The sequence below is a fragment of the Cydia fagiglandana genome, chromosome Z (genome assembly GCF_963556715.1).
Source record: "Cydia fagiglandana chromosome Z, ilCydFagi1.1, whole genome shotgun sequence".
NCBI classification, from domain to species: Eukaryota; Metazoa; Arthropoda; class Insecta; order Lepidoptera; family Tortricidae; genus Cydia; species Cydia fagiglandana.
Window position 1 is genome coordinate 11480230 of NC_085959.1, and position 22438 is coordinate 11502667.

The 22438-nt window shown below is 36.5% G+C and overlaps 1 protein-coding gene across 1 annotated transcript in view; it reads right to left on the reverse strand.

Moving 5' to 3' along the window:
* The window catches only part of LOC134678321 (uncharacterized), a 55916-nt gene that overhangs the window by 25057 nt on the left and 8421 nt on the right, over positions 1–22438 (reverse strand). Inside the window, exons 3-4 of the mRNA XM_063536849.1 lie at positions 15327–15353; positions 14993–15121 (exon numbers count right to left, since the gene is read on the reverse strand). Of these exons, the coding sequence (XP_063392919.1) occupies positions 14993–15121; positions 15327–15353 (156 nt within the window). The remainder of the gene's footprint in view (positions 1–14992; positions 15122–15326; positions 15354–22438) is intronic.

The window sequence follows — 22438 nt, forward strand, 5'->3', positions numbered from 1 at the left end:
ATTATACAATTATGCAAAAGTATCATTCGGTTAAAAATGTTTCTGCGAAACCTGCTATGCGAAGTGTATTTCGGACAATCGATATTATGCAAGATAAAGGGAAGCCTTGAATGACAAGTAAGAGTCTTACAGTATTAAATCTGAACAGATTTGAATTACGAGGTGTGAATTGGTCCCTAGACATTATTTTAATACTATGCATTTTGTTACTGTGTTCAGATCAGCTGTGTAAATAAATGAGTGTCGAAAAGTACTTTTTACAAAAAGAAATCTCCAGTTAGAGAATTTGCCTCCAATGGAAGATGCGCTACCTACATAAACATATTCTCCGTGCAGTTTACTAAGGCGACTAAGTTGGGGGACAGATTATAGCCTCTCAGCATCACCTACCATGCCCTGCTGACTGGAGCTGGTCCAAACAAAATGGTTATTGGGAGCCCATATGTACAAACCTACCTGCAGCGGTTGCTGCTTGTTTAGAGCTTATTCGTTGCCGCTGCAAAACAAAATGAGGTGAGGGGAGGGGAACTGCGTTAAAAAAAAACTAAAATGCACGGACCAATGGGCATGTAGTGGCAATTGCGAACAATATATATCTTATTTTAACCAGCATTTTTTGCCAAACATCTATGTTAATTTTATCACATTTATAATACTTAACTCTATTGGCGAAAGTTTTCCCAACATCTCTATTTATATATTTAACTTATATTTGTATATAGGTATATTACGTCCAGAAGTAATTTATTATTGTAATCTACAACCAGAAGAATAACAGCTTATCAGAAATCAACTAAACATACTTAAATATCCTAAACGCTGCATACCGCTCTTACAATGCAGGTACGCCGCGCGACACAAAACATTTTTTTTAAGAAAGTTATGAAAAAAATGTTTGACATGTTTACTATTCTGTATAGTAGGATAACTGGGCTATTCACAGGTATTTTTTTTCTAGGGCACATCCTCATAGTTTAAATTTTGTAGAAGATTTTCGAAAAAAAAAATGAGATGAAATTTTTTGAATGTTGAATTTCTCGAAATTTTTGTATGGGTGAGTGAAAATGTAGTCACAGAAATGAATTTTTCATCCTCGAATTACACGAAAAAGACACCAAACTTGATATAGTAGCGAGATGTATGCAGATATAAAGCTTAGAGTGAGGCGCGCCGGAGGCACTTTTCCCCCCCCTCTCCTGCCCACCTGCTGGGGGGAACCTCTTGGCAACCGGGCTTAATCAGCTCAGATCACCCCTAGGAACACCTGTTCCAAGCGGTTTGCTTTGTCTCCAAAATGCAAGGTGGGGGACCTTAGATCCCCTACTATAATACAATGCTAACTCATTTCGAAATGGCGGGGACACTGCAATAAGAAGTACAAACAGTAGGTAGACCATAATTTTTAAAATTAATCCAACATTTTGCTACGAAAGAACCTCAAGTGTATTGTGAAATATGTATAGAAAAGCAGGTACCAACAGTAAGCAAGCTTAAAAACGTTAAGTTATTGCCCTGAGGGAATTCATGGACATGGACGCATCAGAAACATGGACTACATACGCGAAACAAGAACGGAAGTTGAACGCTTTCCACATGCGCTGCCTGAGGACTATACTTGGAGTTACTTGGCAAGATAAAATTAGCAACGAGGTAGTACTCTCAAGAACGCGTTGCTGCAGCTTAACTGCTATGTTAAAGCAGAGAAGACTTCGTTGGCTCGGTCACATACATCGCATGGACCCTGGGAGACTTCCACGCCAAGTAATGCTGGGTCAGATAGCGGACGTAAAAAGACCTGTAGGGCGCCCAACTCTACGGTTTAAGGACTCATGTAAGCGTGACATGGACAGTTTTGGCATTCGGACCGAGGGCTGGGAGAAACGTGCCGAAATGAGACCGGAGTGGCGTCATGACATTCAAGTCGGAACTTCTAAGCATGACGATGACTGGCTGGAGAACCTTAAGCGGAAAAGTCTTCGTCGTGCTCTACCACCTCCTGCGGACTCGCGTTTTGTGTGCGATCGATGTGGCAAGAAATGCCGCGCTGCTATAGGACTTTATAGCCATCAACGGCGATGCGGGACCCCATAAACACACAAGCGCCGCAACAAACATCTACAACAGATGATGTGGCCAATGATGATAGAAAAACAGGTACCAACAGTAAGCAAGCTTAAAAACGTTAAGTTATTGCCCTGAGGGAATTCATGGACTTATTCTTTGCAGTATTTAAATCAATAGGCCCTTAAAAAATAAAATATGTATTTCGAATAAGCTAACTCATTAAGCAAAATGTAAATCGGAACGGTAGGTAACAATCAAGAATACGATATCAGTAAAACGTTGAAACCACAACGACTTTGCCTAGGTACTTAATAAGTGCACATATTTAAGTAATTGTAACAAATATTATACTTATAAACGTCAAAAGACTACACATATACTACAAAAGTATGTTATGCATCACCTCACAAAGTAACAAGCGAGCGGAACGACGAACCGCCTGAGAATCGATTTCTGAACGTGTTATGTGTCACAACTAAGTAGTTTGCACTTAAATATTACCGCTTTTGTTCTAACGCCGACTTGAACACGCAAACTTGAAATAAACTAAAACTAGTACGTTAATAAATAAAACAAGGGAATGTATTACCTCATTATCATCTGATATTGTTAATGTCAAACGTGATGTGTGCTTTAGATATAAGTAAAGCGTTTTAAGCAGCGCCTTTTTACCCACGCCACGGCAGAACAGAGGCGGTAGGTGTGTTTAAGGTTAATACGTTACTCATACTTCGTCTATGATTTCTGAATATTATAATTAACTTTTTAAGCAGTTTTATAATTAACTCATAAAAAAATAGTTTACACTTACTCGACCTGTAAATGTTATAATCTCGAGATATTAGTTATACCTAACTATATGGTCAATATGAGCGCGCGTTTCACGCCCGGAATAAATCATTAAGAAAACTCCTGTCATAGTTAAGAGTGAAAGATGTCAACGGCGCGACGGCCATATAAATCAGATTTAAATTGCTTTCCGCAACGACACTCCCATCGTCGACTTGGCGTTAATAGCGCGCAACCGAAATATTATACGTCTGTTTAAAAATATTTTCCCACCTCGAAATCATTAGGCCAAATTTGACACTTTTCTAAACGAAACATCCGACCTTACGGATCCGGAGCGCTTTTTACTATGAAATAGGATCCCGGCGCCATGTAAAAAAAGGTTGTAATTGCGCCCAGGTTAGAACCAATTAGAGCGGCCCTTGTCAATATATTGTGAAACGGAATGATCATTAACACAAAAAGAGTTATCATATGCAAACAACGGTCAATTAAGATGAATGACTTAAAGCTAATTAAGTCAAAATTATTTACATAGGGAAGTCTTCTATAGGGGAAGACCTTAACGAAAATTTATTGGAATTTTCCTAATTCTTTCGCCGCGTACGTAACCGAGTTTTGTAACCAGGCACAAAATAAGATTTTTTTTTCTTTTCTCGTAGACAGTTACCAACTAAAACTTTCTCGGCCGCTTTTGTAACAGCGTTTTGTAAACGCTGTGAAGTTACAAATTAAGAAAGTTTTATCTTTTCTCGTTACCAGTTACAAACTAAGATTATTTTATTACTAGCTTTTAACCGCGACTTCGGGTCTTTCGTCTGCGTGAAATAAGTAATTTGGGTACCATAATTTTTGAACAAATCTGCTTTTTATTACACTATTCTTTTCACCCCCATAATGGATGACTTAGTCAAAAATGCGAACATTCTTTATTTGTAACGATAGGCCTTTAAGCCCTTTCACCTCCACTCCAACTTGGAGGTTCGAGAAGTTGAAGAAGTTGTAGAAGTTAGAGAAGTTAAAAAAGTGTGAGAAGTTGAAAAAGTTGGAAAAGTTAATATTTGAAGAAGTTGGATAAATTGAAGAAGTAAAAATTGAAGTAGTAGGAAGATAAAGAAGTTGAATAAATTGATGAAGTTGAAAAGTTGGAGAAGTTAAAAAAGTTGGAGAAGTTGAGTTGAAGAAGATGGAGAAGTTGAAGTTGAAGAAGTAGAAGTTGAAGTTAAAGAAGTAGAAGTTGAAGATGTTGGAGAATTTGAAAAAGTTGAAAAGGTAGGAGAAGTTCATGTTGAAGAAGTTGATGTTGAAGAAGAAGGAGAAGGAGAAGTTGAAGTTACAGAAGTAGAAGTTTGGGACTCAAACTATCTGTATACCAAATTTCAACCAAATCGGTTAGGTAAGCGGTAATTGATTCCTCATACAAACTTCCAATCCCTTTTTCACCCCCTTAAAGAAGAGGGATTTCTGGGATGAAAACTACCTCTATGCCAAATTTCAACTAAATCGGTTCAGCGGTTTAAGCGTGAAGAGGTAACAGACAGACAGATATACACATTTTCGCATTTCTAATATTAGTATGGATTTTTTCGTAATTGTTTTCCCAGTTATGTTAGGTATCAGATTTTTTATTCCTTCTTGGTAACCAAGTTGTAATCAAACCTTCAAGTAGGTACGATTCTCTTTTCTGAATGTTATTAGTACTGGCCATAAAGATAACATTCTTTGAATGATAATTAATAAATAAGTAATGTCACATATTATATGCAATTGAGATAGTAATTATTAAAGTGCAATTTTCTATTACGATTTTCCACCTGGAAATAAGTGATTTGTGGTAGCAATATTTGCAATGTGCCCGCACCCTAAATTAAAATTTATAACAACAAGAAGAGGTGATCTTCTATTACTCGATTCCATCGCAGAAAAATATACAAAGATGAAAACTCATTCTGGCGTAATAGGATATAAAGGGAGTGTCAAGTTAAGTACAAAGAATGAAGTTTTAAAAAACGAATGGGCACGATAATGATTGCTGCAGGGATGGGGATAAAAATATATTTTTGGAAAAAATTGATAAACTGAAACAAACTACAAGTTGTAACTTCGAACCCATAGACAAACATAGGTTTGTGAAGTGAAGGATAAGGGTTTCCACTTGCTATATGATATTCCAAGTTTTAAAAATATCAAGACAGGGCTATATATTAACCGTAACAAAATTGTTGGTGCCCCAGAATTATGTTTCAGTTACTCTGAATATTGTGAAGTAGTAGTACCACAAAAATTTAAACATTTTATCCTTGCTGATTAAATAGATGATGACGGTACAAGAATTATTGTGTAGCTGCAAGGACATCAAAGATGATTTGACAGGACAGCATAATAAAAATGAGGATGATACATTTATTGACACAATTTTATCGCCTGAAAACAGTGAATCGTGTGAAAACGTTGCCAATTTGCATATAGAACAGCTGATAAAAAAATATGATTTCGATTCTAATATAGAGACTGTCGCAGGTAATATTCTCAAAGCCTCTCCGGCTACAAACTGCGAGATCGCGTGCCTGGTTGAGGCCTCGAATGCTTGGCTAGCTGGACCAAATCAAAATTTTCCGTCTCGACCGAAAATACAAAGGGCCTGGGATGATATAGCATCAGTAAATACTTTAAACACACTTCTGGACACCGCGACAGGCAGGGACCGAGCGAGGCTTCTGGCCTCATCTAGGCCAGAATCAGGTCAGTGGCTTCACGCGTATCCCTCGCCTAACACCGGCACCTTTATAGACCCAGAGACGCTTCGCGTAGCCGCTGGTCTCCGGCTAGGTGTTGCTGTCTGTGCTGACCACAACTGTGCTTCATGTGGCGCTGAAGTGGATAGCCTCGGCCACCACGGGCTCGCCTGCTCTTCGGGTGCCGGCCGCCTGTCTCGCCATTCCGCCCTCAATGACATCCTGAGAAGGGCGCTCGTCAGTGCCGGCGTTCCCGCCGCTCTGGAGCCCCAAATAGTGCGGAACGACGGTAAGCGCCCTGACGGGATGTCACTGATTCCCTGGAAGATGGGTCGTGCGTTGGTATGGGACGCCACTTGCGCTGACACGCTAGCGGCGTCCTACGTCCCATCGACCAGCAGGCGTGCTGGCGCGGCGGCGGACACCCGGGAGCGTCTAAAGGTAGCCAAGTACAGCTGTCTCGGCGCCCAATACGAATTCGTTGCATTTGGCGTCGAGACACTTGGTTCGTGGGGCAGAGGCGCACATATGCTCCTTAAGGAGCTTGGGAAAAGGTTGAGGGAGGCAACGGGTGACCCTCGCGCGGGCAGCTTTCTCGCACAGCGAATTGCCATCGCAATCCAGCGCGGGAACGCTGCCTGCGTGTTGGGCACCCTCCCGAGGGCACCAAATTTTGATAGATATTTTTAATTTTTAGTTTTAATTATTTTAATTGTAGTTAGTTTTAGTTTTATATTCCTATTTATATTTTACAAAACATTGTAATTTCCTTGTTTATAATATTACAAATATTACATGTCAATTGTGTATATAAAATAATTTACAATTTAATACATTTAAATAAAGGACTGTTGACCGAGAAATGGGACCTGAGATCTCTTACTGTCACATGTCTCCTGTTGATCCTGAAATAGAATTTGAAATTAGCGCTGGACGTGATGAATTAGCGCCTATTCATGTTAGTCAAACACTCACCAATGCGAGTGATTCTACTTATGTACCAGATCAGACGGCATCTGTAAAAGATATTTCCCAAACTTCACAAAAGTCTGAAATTTTTTACAATTGTTTACCTGTAGATGTCAGAAAAGTTACTGTTCCACAGTCGAAAACGTCAGATACAAGAATAACAAAAAATATTTTTGTCCATTTTGCAATAAATTATAAACCAAATTTGCTAGACATCTAGAACTTCTTCATCATTCTGAACCTGAAGTAAAAAAGTTTATAAAGCTACCGAAAAAAAATCCTGAAAGACAATTGACATCGTGTTAAAAGTTACCGTTCAAGGTATTAAAAATATACACACTGGGAAAAAACGCCGCCAGTTACGTGGAGCCCAAAGGCAGAAGGTAGCGGACTTCCTCATAAACACGCGCCGGGACGCGATTACGTGGCGACGTCAAGAGGCGGCTCGGTTGAAGCAATTTGGCGGGAAGGATCCGCCAATACTGCCGTCAATTGACGTGTTGCGCAAAGCCAAAGCGCAGCGATTAGTAGAAGCCTATGGCCTAGAGTTTTCAGATCCAGCTGTGAACTTCCTTAAAAATGCCGAGCATGGAAAATACGTAGGCTCTACACACCATGTAGCTTTGCTAAAATTTAATTGCGTGTATTGGCGACCTGAACAATTACAAATGTATACAGCCCGCTGCAAAAATAATTTTGACGCGCAATTTCTTATTGATGTTACTGGGGGTATGGCCAAGCGGGAACAATCAAATGACCCACACATTTTTTTTGTACCAATGTGTCCTGGTAACAAACGAGGGTAGTATCCCAATATTCCAGATGGTGTCTGCCGATCAGCATGCCGTCTTTGATTGTTGCCCATTTCCTGCGGTTGATACTCGCAGCCAACGCACCGATTCCGCCAATTGTGGTTACCGATTTTGGTTGGTTGCTCCTAATTGCAATAACATGTTACATATATATTCGCGATTCATGTCAACAGCCCTATTGTCAGGCAACCTCCAGCAGCAGTGGGAGCAGCTTGGCCACCCGCGCCGCGAAATGGTGTTAAAGTTATGAAAATCGGCATGATTAATATTTAGGCTATTTGAATCAATTTGACCCGTAGCACCAAGGATAAAAAAAAAACGGAAAGGAGTTATGACGTCATCTTTTTTTTGTATGGAAAAAATATGTTTTGTTCAGAAACCAATCGTGTGTGGTATTAAGGCATTCAGGGTCGATTCTAAAAATATATCACATTATTACATTTCAGGCAGTTGTATTTAATTAAAATTAAAACAATTTTCAAAACATACCAAGTTCCTCCAGATACGATACCGTTGAATTATTTTTTGTAAAATATTCCTCAAATAATACCTAATATCCTCATATCTAACCCCAAGAAATTAATTTTGAAAATATTTAGTTTTAGAATTTTTATTTTATTTTTTATTATTACAATTGTATCATTGTTTTTTAGTCTGCTGCCCAACAAGAAAACAAAGACGTATGCAACTCTATACCATTTGATAAAATCGCAATCTGGCGAAATTTTTAATCCGCAAAAAATAACCTTGGATTATGAATTAGCGGCAATGATAGCTGTCAAACAAGTTTTTCCAAACATAATCGTAAAAGTATATTACTATCATTTTAACCGAGGTGTATTCCGTAGAGCTAAGAAAATGAAAACCAGAGTAAAACAGAGGCACGTTGCTCGGTGCATTGGTTTGGCCCATTTGCCAGAAGAGTATATACAAAGAGGATATGAATACTTCAAAAAACAAGCTTACAACCGAAAGGCATTTGATTTTGCTGAGACATGTGGATGTCAAATGGATACAATAAGAACCACAAATCATCTAGAAGGATGGCACAATAAAATTAATAGAAGTATCGGGACTAAAAAACCAAATATTGGCAAACTTTTAGATGTACTGGAAAAGGAAACAAAATATACATATCAATTCAAGCTTCAAAAAGCGTCGAATGAACATAAATTACACGGAGATTGAAGAAGAAATTACTAAAGCTATTGTGGAACTCAAAGAAAACATGATAACAACCGGGCATTGCTTGGAAATTATTTGTCCATACACATTTATTTACCTTATATACTAGGTACACCTATGCTATTTTGTAAGACAATGGCAAAATAAATGTAATTTGTTTAGGTATCAAACTCTACAGCAATCATAGTAAATTACTGGCCACTTTAAGTTCGAAGAAGAATTTGCTAAATGTGTTTCAGGATGGTTTCAGATAGTGACTTGATACGTCAGGGCTGGCATAAGAATTGTGATTCTATAACACGTACTTGGCTTTTAATAATTCACGTAAATATATGATGGAAGTTAGTGGTGGTTCCAGTTCAGAGGATCGACATTTAAAAAGAGTTTTGGGTGACGTAACCAAATAGTGTTTTTAGGTGCACCTTATGCCGATACCATTGCTGCAGAAAGCGATGGTGTTGAGTAAATATAACATGTATCTTCCTCCGGATTCAAGGGTATGGATTCAAGCAACAGTAATAGTCAAAGCCGGGACGACCTCGCGCAATTCAAACAGTCCGTGCGAGCATTGCGTCACACTCCCAAGGGAACTTCATGCAACCTAGCGGTTGGAAGACTATGCGATACCAACGAAAAATTTAACAACAATGGTACGACTGATTGGTTCACGTTACTATCATTAGCCTATACCGCGTTATAGTCACCCGAAATAATAAATAATGGAGCTGTTCGGGTTCTCATGTCAGACTATAGCGTGACGCCTTCTAGCCCTGAAACTCTTGCTAGCTTATTACTCATTCTCCCATAAATATTGATTAAGTATCTAAGTAGTCTTAGACTACGACGGCATATTCCAGTCCGATAAAATAAAATAAAGTTAGTATTCATATTATAATTCATAGTGCTCCTATATCATCAAAGCACTCGCATAATAAACGCCCTAAGACCTAAGTCAATAATCATAAAAGATTAAATAAATACCAGTGTGGGAAATCAACATCGGTAGAATTGGATTTAATTGTATTCAGAATGCTCCTCCCAGAATGAAATCGGTTGATCGTAAATCAGCAGTAATAATGCCGGCCGTTTTATTGGGTAAACAAATCTTTATCAACGCTATTACACGATCGTTAGGAACGAATTAAAATATTAAACTCCATTCTAGACTGCCACACACGAGAGACTGTCTAATACGACTGATACTTAATATTACTAACGTATAGTACGGCTACCATCAGTTTGGCATTGAAATAAACGCTATCGTGAACGTAATCTACTTTCTATAGTATATCTCTTTCGCACTAATATGTCAGTGCGAGCGAGATGCATAGAAAGTAAAATACGTTCATGATAGCGTTTATGTTAGCGTTTATGTCAATGCCAAACTGATGGTAGCCGTACAGAAGGTCCGCTCTGGTTATAATAGATCTTTAACAGAGGTTCAATTTTTCAAAACATTTTCTTAACTACTAGTCTATCAATACAAAATATAGGTACAACAACAAACTTCTTACGCACTCCAGGTTTACAAAACTGCTGGTAACTTCATTATTTACTATCACTTTTGCGTTCCCGTCCTTAGTAATGACATTAATTTTATTAAAAGTAATGTCATTAATAGTGATAGCGTCTGGACCGTGTGCATGACAACAAAATGATAATATTTTACAGTTTTTTTGTAAGCGTTGACTCATAAACACGAAGTATGCATGTAAAAACGATTGTAATCCCATTCGGCGTTATCTAAGAACACCGGAATACATCGAAACGACTTACAGTTAAAAACATCTCGAACCGTCAGCAAAAAATAATGCAGATAAGAAGTCTGTATTCGACGCCGAGACTGTATCGCTAACAGACACCGAAGAGACTCGCTATTCTCGCGATAGAACACCCAACTGCACTACACAACTTTATTGCTACAACTACAAACAACAGCACATCTTAACTTCAAAAACTTAATTTTTGGACATCCAGTACAGACATTGTTAAACATTGGAGCCTAATGTTGTTTTAAATTAAAAAATTATTAAATGAGTCTTTACTTAATAAATTGTAATGAGTCTTAATTTCTTCCGTGTTAAACTTTTATGTTATGTCAAGTCAAAGTTAAAGGTGTTCACTATGTCCGGACTTCCCCTACAAGCTATGCTTAGTTTGGGGCTAGGTCGATGTGTGTATTGTAAGATTGTCCCCAAATGTTCATTTATTATTTTATTATTATATGTAGGTTGGCAGGTAGATAGGCAAGCGTCCATATAATTGTTTGCCATCATAGAGGTAAAAGTATAACTTTGAAAACAACAATATTGTTAATCATTGTTCATATTTAACACTAAAGTCCTGCTACCTAATAGAAAATAAAAATAAGATGTCGAATCATTTTACTCTAGCCGCCAACAAGAAATCATCATAAAATAAATGAAAAGATTGATCTTAATTCCGACATCAAAATAATCACTTAAAATGATCAACAACTCGACAACGGAAACGTCATGAAGTGTTAAAAAAATCTTATTAATTTATTTCAAGTTATCATCAAGGGAGCGTTATTAATGTATGAATATTAAAGCGGCTCTCATCTAAATAGGAAACCACGATGACATATTTAAGTGGCCCGTTTCAAAGAGCAGCAAGGCGTATAAAAAAATAAGTACCCCACACACTAAGATATTTCTACAAATCGATGATTCTATCATCGGGCCCGGCGAATACGAAAATAAGCATCAAAGTGTTTTTTAGAGGAAAGGCGACAAATGTCAACCGGCAAGGCACAGTGGCAAACACGTGTTACATATTGTCTGACAAAATTTACTGTTGCTTTATTAGCTCGCGAAGCGGATGGAAGAAAATGAAAATAACCAGTGTTCTACATTCTAAAGCACATGTTATGTGCCATATAACAACTGAAGCGTATTCATTTTAACAAATTGAAGCTGCATCGACTAGGCATTTTAATATTCGTCGAAAAGATAACTAGAAAGTCAGAAAATATTACTGAAAATTGTACTGAATTAGTTGCGTATTAACTTGAGTTGTTCCCAATACTAACTCGGCTCACGAAAGTGTTATTGGAATACAAAAATTCGGTATAAACATCAGTAACAAAAAAGTTTTTTAAGAAATTCTCTAGTATGCATACAAAGTTATCATGCCACGAAATGGTATTATTGGAGTTACAGAAGGTCAGTACGCTACGCACCGACTGGCGCCCTAAAAGACCAACCTTAAATAATGCTTAATTAGTTTCAGTTAACATACCTGCGAGAGGATGCCAATAAAATTTAAATCCGACTGCGGCGACGCTTGATTTACAACAAATCAATAAAAGAGAAGGCTATAATTAACTCTTTATTGCGTATTCAATAAAAGTAATGTATTATAATTTTAGCGGTAATGACATCTCAAGTCTTGACTCGATCAAACGGATGACGAATGTGAGTAATTTTAATTCAACTGCAGATCAATTTAGCGTCTGATAATAGGCATTCGTAAAAGATAATTAAGAAAGATAGTCCTCGCTCAGACCGGACTAGTGTGATTTGGTAATTGTGTCCGTATAAATCAGCGGAATGCACGGAATTAGCGATACCGATTTATATGACGTCTATATATCAAGTGCGTAAGTAACAGAACAAATACAATGGCGTAGAAAAAAGTCAGGCTTGAGAGATGGCTCGTAAAAATAAAACAAGGGACGTCCGGAGATATGTCAAGATAGCATGCGGCGGGGGGGGGCGGCGCGGCGCCGGCGCATCGGGCCCAATTAGAAGCACACCTTTTGGACATGTGCTCTCACTCGGCGCTAACTAACTAACTAAAAACGCAAGGACGCGGGCCAACCACATCCGTTATCGTTTGTCATATTTTTTTTGCTCGTGAAATTCCTGCATATCCCTGATTTTTGAAAAAAAAATGGCATAAGTTTTTTTTTGTTTGTTTTTGTGGTTCAGCTGTTAGTCGTTTAAGTTACGATTTAATGCATAACTGAGATGTTTGAAGATAAAGCAAAAACTAGTAAGAAAATGTTAAAACGGTGCAAGATATTTAACACTCCTTGTTTACGTTCATTTAACGTTGCGTCTCCTTTTTTTCAGTTAGCATATATTCTTCAAATATGTATTTCGTGATAATGGCCGAGAGCTGGATATAGTGGATATAGTAGGTACTTTATTACTTACTACACGTTAACCTGAATCGCGGAAATAGAGCATTTAAGTATCATTTTGCACAACATTTTAATAAATACAGAAGATAGTTTTATTTCGGAAAATCTTAAGCAAATTACTGAGCTTCCTTTAAATTTATTCTCAGAATGTCAGCATTTTAAGATAATGTTGTCTATCTGGCCAAACGCATTAATGGTTTCCTTTAAATTAGCGAGACCTCTTGGAATAGGAACCACAAAAACGCACGAGGACGGTCAAAGTGCCCGGAAGTGCCAAGACACACGTTCATAAAGGCGATTATTGTGGACGAATTCGAACATTTCGGACCAAGTATACCAATGAAATAAAAAAAAAATTGAAGTGTGTTTCTTTTTAGTATTCCACCTAGATGCTATGCTAACTCTTTTGTAGTAGCGCGGCTACTGGCCGGCGACACCAAAGTCTTTAGAAAACAATAACTAAATACGTCAGTGTCATCCAAATCGCTAAAGAAATTTCCAATACCTATATTCAGTAAAATCCAAACTTATTAAGTGTTAAATATTTAAAACTTTCGCATTTTGAACACATATGACCGCATCAGTGAAACTTGTGTCGAAACGTACCTAATAAAGTAAAAATTCACGATATACCCGTCTATAAATGTGAGTTATGAAGTGTTACCTAGTTATTTATCTATAAGAAGAAGCCCCCACCAGCCTTTGCTGCATGGTCCTCTGCCTTTGCCAACACGAGAAGACAAGACACCCGCAGCTATCGGTAGTTTCTTTTGGGTTAGTATAGCACAACCACCAATACAGTCTACTGGCTTTACGCCACTTTTTCTGGTCCTTCGAGCCATCAAGCTACACTATTCTTTTATCATAAAAGGTTTTAAGAAGACCGTTTAATTTTATAAAGAAAGTTAATAAAACAGAGATTTTATTATTAAAACAAGACTATTTAAATCCTAGTTTTCCTGCCCGCCGACGCTGTCGTGTCAATGTATTGAAAAGTTAGTGGAGGACATCACCTCGCCTTAACATGTTTAACATAAACAAACACATATAAATTTAATGTTCTCAGTAATCACCGACCCAATTATAACGGTTTGTATAAATCAGCTAATGCGTTCTTGATTAATAAGAAATACGTTTTGATGAGAACTTTTTATTGCAATGCTTAATAAAAATACCATACCTAATGCACAAATACTATAAATAGAATTCCATTAGAAATCGCGATATTAACATATTAATAAAGAAGGTAATAACAGTAATAAACCTAGTATTATAAGAAATAATTAAAAAGTTCACATAGCTAAATGTAATAATTTAAGAGTTGGAGAGAGATAGTTTACATTAGAAGATATTAACTATGTACTATACATTACTACAAAGGCCGGGACGTAGGCACTTACCGGCCGAGTGTAATACATATAGGTAAAGGGTCGAGCGAAGCGAGGCCATTTTATGAACACAAGGCCGGCAAATACTATCCCGGCCGAGATATGTATAGCGCTTTTCTAAAATAATGCGTGGAAATACAATTAAAAACCCATAATCAACTTTCTGCGGCGCGGTACGCGACGCGTTCTCGAGGTCAAATTTGTGCGAAAAATCATTTCCCCGGTTCAAAAGTTAGAGAGGAGGACCCTTTGGACTTTCGATGTGATTATTTTAAAAACATATACTTTATGAAAAAAGCTTTTTGAAACCTTAAATATGTTTTATAATTTAGGTGCTATCGAATGATGTGCCGCACATGTATAAAGTATTAACACATTTTTTTTATTCTTAACTTAGTAGAGTAGCGTTTTTGCCATCATAGCTAAGGAACCCTTAAAACCTGTCACAACTTACTAAATACCTAATCGACTTTACCCGTTTTCAAATTTGACATGTATCAAACCATTTCGAGGTTCGCGACACCTAACATTTCAACTACCATTATGACATTAGGTAGTAAACTTTAGTTCAGTAGAAATTCTTAAGTACTGCTCGGCACTCATAGACACGTAGCTTACAAGCCTGAATTAGCTATGAATCGTTTCTCTTTATCTGTAATTTTGACTGATGTACAGTCGCCATCAGATATATCGGAGCGGCCAAGGTGTTCACAATATCTGAACACGCACTCTAACGCCTTGACAATAGACGCGTGTTCAGATATTTGTGAGCACCCTGGCCGCTCCGATATATCTGATGGCGACTGTATTTGTAAGAAAAGGATAAAACATAATTCAACTAATTCGGGCCCGTAAATGTTAATGAATAACGTAAGTACTTACCTTGGTTTTAACGAGCTTAGAGTTCTCCTTACACATCTTAGCCAGGGCATGGTAGTCACCCCTGGCGGCGTTAAGGATCCACTGTTTCTGCTTGGAGTCCAGGGGATCGGTCTCGCTTTTCGGATCCAGCTGTACAAAAGGTAAGAATAAATTTTCCCTACATACTTGTATTTGATTTTTTTTAACAATTATGTTCTCGAAACCGACTAATAATTTTAGTCAATAGTTTAATAAATGATTCCGGAGAAGTACGCAGAGACGCAAATTTAATCACAATTTTAAAATGGATTTGTTCTTATGCGGCGTGAAAAAAAAAAGTAGGACAGATACTTACTGACACACTGTCTTCCTCATCAATGTTCTGAAAATAAATCAAAAATTTTGACTTGTTTTTGTACCATATATATGAATAAAGTTTACGTTTTATATATAAACAAAACTAAAATTACAACAACAAACAAATAGGTTTAAAGTTATACACTCAAGCCCACCGAAAACGGATCAGTGTGTATGGGAATTCTTTAAATTTTACATCTTTATGAGATATCAAGAGTAGACCAACGAAATTTAATCAAAAAATAATTTGTCAAAAAAGAAGAAAAGTGTTAAACTGATTTTCAGATGTAGTTTATTCTTTAAGGATGATATCATCTTGTTTGCCTTTGCATTAAGCTTTATGAGCTACATGCACGTTAACACGTTTTTATTTAATTGATCTGTGCAATAAAGTTTACCTATTGTATAATCTTATATAAATCTTTTAGTCAGACAGGCAGTCTTCCTGTTTCTTTTCATTCGATTAAAATTAAATAGTAGTACAAGAAAAATTGGGAAGTCATTTCTTGAAATCTGTACGAGTATCACTACAGCCTACAACTATGCAATGTTCTGTCAATAACGTCACGTTAACGGTTTGCGTGCCCAATGTAGGTGTGCACGAATGTCTACGAGTATGTACTTACTACCAGAGATGCGAAAAATACTTTATAAAAAGTATTTAAATACAAAATACAAATACTTCCTTGATAATACTATTTCAAATGCAAAATACAAAATAGTTTTTGAATTTGTATTTAAATACAAAATGCGAAATAGGTATTTTCAAAATACTTTTTTAAAATACAAATACTTTTCGATAAAAGGTACTCTGAGTAGTGAATACCTAGTCTGAATTAAAAAGTATTACTCGGAATTTCCGAGTTGAAAAGACTCTCTTTATTCATTGAAATCAATCCTCTATCTAAAGTGCAAATTTCTAGTTGTTTGCTCATATTGACCGGTAGGATGTAGGTATGGATGATGGTTTTTATCGGTTTCGGCCAAGTTTTAAAGTATTAATTTGTTATGTTTCACAGCTAGTATAATGCCTCTCGTTAGTGTGATGAAAACGTCTCGTTTGTGTTTCACCAGGGTAGAAAAGTTTGTTCTCCTCCTTGAAACCCTCCCAACACTCAAGATTCCACTTTTTTAACCACTCGCTATGCTTGTGGTCATGTGCGACGTTACTAAACAGATTCAACAGTTCCATGTTAAAAGAATGAGAGTTGCCAGGATAGTAACATCAGAAGAGATTGTAACTCCTACCTACAATACCTACCTACTATAAAGTATTTTGTATTTTGAAAATAGAAAGTAGGTCCCAAAAACTATTTCAAATAAAATACAAAATAGTTTTCTTCAAAAGGTATTTAAATACAAAATACAAAATAGGTATTTTGCATTTTGTATTTGCATTTTAAATACAAGTATTTCAAATAAATCACATCTCTGCTTACTACCTACCTGAAACATTCATCTAAAACCTATCCACGTATACCAAAGATACCAAAGTCACGCATGTTGCCATGTATTGTAGAATAGTACGAGGATTTCAAACCACTAAAAAGCGGGGCGATTTTTTATCAAAAATTAGTAAACTCTTTTTAATATTCTTATTTAAGTAGGTATTCTTCTAATGCCATAGTTATTATTTATTGGTAATATGGCAAAAATAAACAGCGTATAAATTTTTATTACCAATAACAATAAAATAAAATAGGGGATTTTTATGGGTTGTAATTTTTCATTAGGCCTTACGATTTTGTATCCAAATGTAAGAAATTAAAAAGTTAAAGCAACGGACAATGATGACTTTTCATTCCATTATTTTACGCCTTTGAGTAAATTAAAAGAATCCTATGAAAACCCATTTTTTTCAGCTGCGGTTTTATTCTTTGTTTATTTCGTAAAAACATCCATTTAATTATATTTTTTCCACAAACGACCTATATTTATGAATAAGAGAATTTATATTAATACCCACATTGATACAACCCAACGTTAATATTTATGACACTGGGTGTAATAAATAATGCATTCTACTACTTTTAGTGTGACATAATTGGACACAGAATTTATCAGTGTTTAGAGTGCGCCACGATTGAAACGTTAGCGGTTATTAAGTGTTTAATAAATATTATAACTTATTCATAGCAGAACAGTCAATTTATTAAATGAAGTAGGTACATCACCGCACTCGACAACTGAAAACAAAAGGTTAGGCTTATAGTTATAAATAAAGACCATATTTACATACATAATAAATATCTTAAAGACACATATAAATTAATCGGAACCTAATATTTCAAAATTAATAAATGAGTACTTATATTGTGAAAATAATATTTTGAATTAATGGTCAATAAATTCGAATTCTCCCGTCTTCAAACCTGCGTTGCGATTGATTCCTTGATGACAATAACGCATGTGGCATAAATAGGTGTATGTAATTAAAAAACGTAAGTAGTATTTAATACAGTTCATTTTCGAGTACTTAAGTTAGTGATTTAATATTTCCATCGAGGGATCGCAGGGCGTGCGCTTCGCAGCATGGCCACTTTACCACCTGTCGTTATATATTTATGTCTACACTATAGGCCTCACTGTTAGGGACTTCGATATTGACAAGATAACATCCTTAATGTGATGTGTTTGATTTAATAACAAGATTAAGTTTGTACGTTGCCGGGTTGTTTCGCGATAACGACAATTTAACTATGGAAACAACTGTTAATCACGCGACTTTTTTAACACAATCAACCTGTATGGAAATGCTCTTATAAACCAAAAAAATATTGATTTAAAAAAATTAATTTACCATGCATTAGCCGAACTGTTTGTCATGAATGAATTCTTGTTTTATTTGACTGGTTTCTTAATTTAATAAAATGTAGTAGGGCAACTTACTCAAATATTTATATTATGAAATAAGATCTTTCAATACGGGATACAATTTGTTATAATATTTGATGCTATTCGACTTTCAACTGGTATACAGTTAACTGTAAAAATATAGGTGTAGACAACTTCCTAAAAAATATTTCCTATAGTTCTTAATTCACTGACATAAGAGTTATGGGAGATATTTTTGAGATGATTTGTACACCCATATTTTTACAGTTGACTGTACCAGTATCATCCGCGCTCCCTGACACAGTTTCGGTCATAGTTAAACCTTGTTGCAACTAGATAGAGTCCAACAAAGATCAGTTACCTGTGCTGTTTGTTCATTCAGGCACCTCCAGGTCAACCATCAAAGAGGACCATCAAATTATTCTATTAGGATACTCAAGATCATCTAAAAAAAAATTAATGCGTAAGTAAGTTACTTGACTCAACGGCAAACGCTCTTTATAATATAATTTCGTATATTAAATGTCTGATTTATAACTAGGCATCGATGTATTTGACATGACCTTTTCAAACGGTATAGCTTGACAAATTCATACCTGAGAGTCCCATGGTCCGCGGGAGACGAGAGACAAAAGACAGCGATATGTATGATGTATGATAGGTAGAGTTATGGGTCAACTGTAAAAATATGGGTGTATTAGCCAACTTATTCAAAAATATGTCCCATAGTTCTTAATTCCCTGACATAAGAGCTATGGAACATATTTTTGAGACGATTTGTGCATCCATATTTTTAACAGTTGACTGTACATTTGTGAAGAGGCTCGAAATATCACTATAGATGGACGAGTTAGATTAAGATACTAGCGTTTTGACTTAGAATTAGCAGTTAAAACCCTAGTTTTGCAACCCACTATCCTATTTAAATATCGAGTGACAGTGCTTATCCCTCGTGATCTCAATAAGTAACAATTCAATAAAATGCACGCACTTTTGTCCCAGAACCGTTGCAGAAATGAATCATAAGTTATTTAAGTATTTGATGTAATCTTTTGAAAAGATATTGATATTCTAGCATAAGGGAGTTGAGGGAAGGCGCCGTGTGGCTCCGGGTTCGTGCTGCGACGCCCCAGGACGCCTTTACGCATCAGGGTGTTCCGCGGCCACATTATGGTGACGACGGGGCAGCTATATAAAACAACTGACCAACGACAACCTCCTACCAAAACGACATATCTTAACAGGTCTCCGTAAGAGACATGTGCTTCTTCGGCGGGCTGAATCTCTGACTTTATTACGAACCTTGGAGATTCGGAGAAACAAAGGCTGAAGCTTTTTTTTGTTTGGCGACGTAACAGGGCATTGGACTTCGGTTTATTAGTAACATAATAAGTATCAAATAGTAAACTCTCGTAGTATTAATTAAATCTAGAATAAATAAGGTAAAATACTATAGTTGTACGAAAAGTTAGCAGAGAACCCTTAAATGAAGTTACTGCCTAATATAAAATTGATTATTGTTAAGTGCGTATTTATCAACCTATGTATGTATTTATGTTAACTTATTATCGCTAAACTAATTAATAGAATTTAATATCTTTTTGCACGTTAAGTATATAATGGACATAACCAACTTTAGTTTTAGATATCCATCTGTATAGAGGCACAACTATTTATACTACAAGTACTACAACTACAAATAAAGAAATCTATATCGCCTATAAAATGAGGGACATTTTCGTACTGAATTGCAAATACACAAAAACTGTTGCGAGTTCCATTCACTAAAACCTGCAGACAAAGATGCGTGAAGTAGATCTAACGAGAGATCGCCCCGTGTTAACTCATTCCCCGTTGCTGTACCGCAAGAAACATTCAATTGTCTTCACGTTTACCGTATTGACGCATATAATACCCACTTTTATCTTTCAATAGGCCTGTGTTAATTCATCCGTCCTTATTTTCCATCAATTCGACAAGGCTCGTTAAGTGTGGCATCCGTGTTGATGCCGGTGAGTGATTCTCAGGCCGAATGGCAGAGGGAACAATGAAATCGGTCATATTTTCCTGCCAACTCGCAGCAGACCGTGATAACTTATCTCCGCATCGCGTATAACAACTAGAATACGTTTAAACTGAACGTTGATGGCATATACTCAAAACAAAGCTTATTTTCGCTACCTTCTTGAAGGATTTATGGCGCATAGATTACACAATTTAATTTGCGAGTTCGCATCAGAGCTTCCTACGATTCCCGCGAAGCCGTCAATGTAGGAATCTGGCTCTAAATGGTCCACGTGAAATCTAAAATTAAACGCGTAAGGGGCGACTAGTGTAATAAAAAGGTTTAACAGGGAGTTTAGCCACTAAAAACGAATTGGATTTCAAGTTTAGCACATACTTAAGCAATGATTAAGGCAGCTCACTTACGGACCCCCCGATATGCAGTTTTCTGGGAAGTAACACTGAACGAAATTAGTAGGCAAGTCATATTGCATTATAAAGCTGAGCCCGCAGCGTGGTGCTTGGGGCACGAATAACCTTTTTTTAGGTCTTTACGTAGGCACGTGCGGCTCGGACACACGACGGTAATTATTGGACGACAATCGACCGCGAGTCACGAGTCAATGTTCAATCGTATGCACTGTGAATATCGATGTTAGGATATGGCTGCTATTTAACTGATCACCAGATTTAATAAAATTTAATACCAAAAAAATGTACTTTACCACCCTAAAATAATGAATGATCACCAAAATTATAACACCATTTTAATGTGAAATGATTACCAATTTTATTACATTTTACTATCCTATTAAAGGAAATGACACCAAACTAATCATTATTAACCCAAAAATTGTAAATGATTACCAAATTTCAAACCCCATTTTAATGTCAATTGATAACCAAATTTTCACATCGTGATATCCTATTAAATAAAATGACACCAAAATAATCAGTGTAAACCCAAAAATAGTAAATGACTACCAAAATTAGAACTCCATTTTAATGTAAAATTATAACCAAATTTTTAAATCTTGCTATCCTATTAAAGCAAATGACTCCCAAATTATCATTGTACACCCGAACATAGTAAATGACCACCAAAATTGTAACCACAATTGTTTCTGTATGGGTCACAGATCAAACCTAACCTAACCCACTTTTCTAGTAGAATTTCGTTTCTGTAAGGGTCGCAGTTCAAACCTAACCTAACCCACTTTTCTAGTAGCATTTCGTTTCTGTATGGGTCGCAGTTCAAACCTAACCTAACCCACTTTTCTAGTAGCATTTCGTTTCTGTAAGGGTCACAGTTCAAACCTAACCTAACCCACTTTTCTAGTAGCATTTCGTTTCTGTAAGGGTCACAGTTCAAACCTAACCTAACCCACTTTTCTAGTAGCATTTCTTTTCTGTAAGGGTCGCAGTTTAAACCTAACCTAACCCACTTTTCTAGTAGCAATTCATTTCTGTAAGGGTCGCAGTGCTAACCTAGCTCACTTAACTGATAGCAGTACAAACCTAACCTACTTTTCTAGTAGCATTTCAGTATGCTCCTAGAAAAGTAGGTTAGGTTAGATAGGTATGCGGTGCGGGGTACGGGGGTAGAGCGGGAGGGGCTAATAATTTTGGCAGCATTTTACTTTATTTGGTAATATGTATACATTTTTTGGTAATCATAGTGTTTATTTAGGTGAAAATATCGCATTAATTTGGTCTTCAAGATTTGGTGATCATTAATGATTTTTGGTAATCATTCAATATATTTGGTAGTCGAATACAATTTGAAGTGCAGTCGTAATTAAAACGGTGGTACTTTTGTAATTTTAGGCCTTATTTTTTTGGTGTTCAGTAATTTTTTTTGGTAAGCATGATTTTTTTATTTAGGGTACCAAAGTATTTTTTGGTGGTCATTATATTTGTAGCCTTAGGATATTCAAGGCGGACCTACTGAGCGCGATGCTTTAAGCGTTAGTTTAACGCTGCTAAACAGCATATTAACTAAACTATTACGAAACTTTATACAACGAGTAATAAGTAACTAGTACAGTCTCCATCAGTTACAAAGACCATTTTCGATTTAGAATTTTTTTTATTGATGTTCGTACTCAAAGGTGAAAATAAAAATGTTTTCAATATTTAACTTTCAATTGAGTATGGCGCTAAAAGATGGCATAGCATCGACTCCTGTTGGCATCCCTCGCGTAAGGTTCCCTAAAAACACGTGTCTCATCCGTTGCGATTAGCATGTAGGAATTCGGAACACATGCAGAG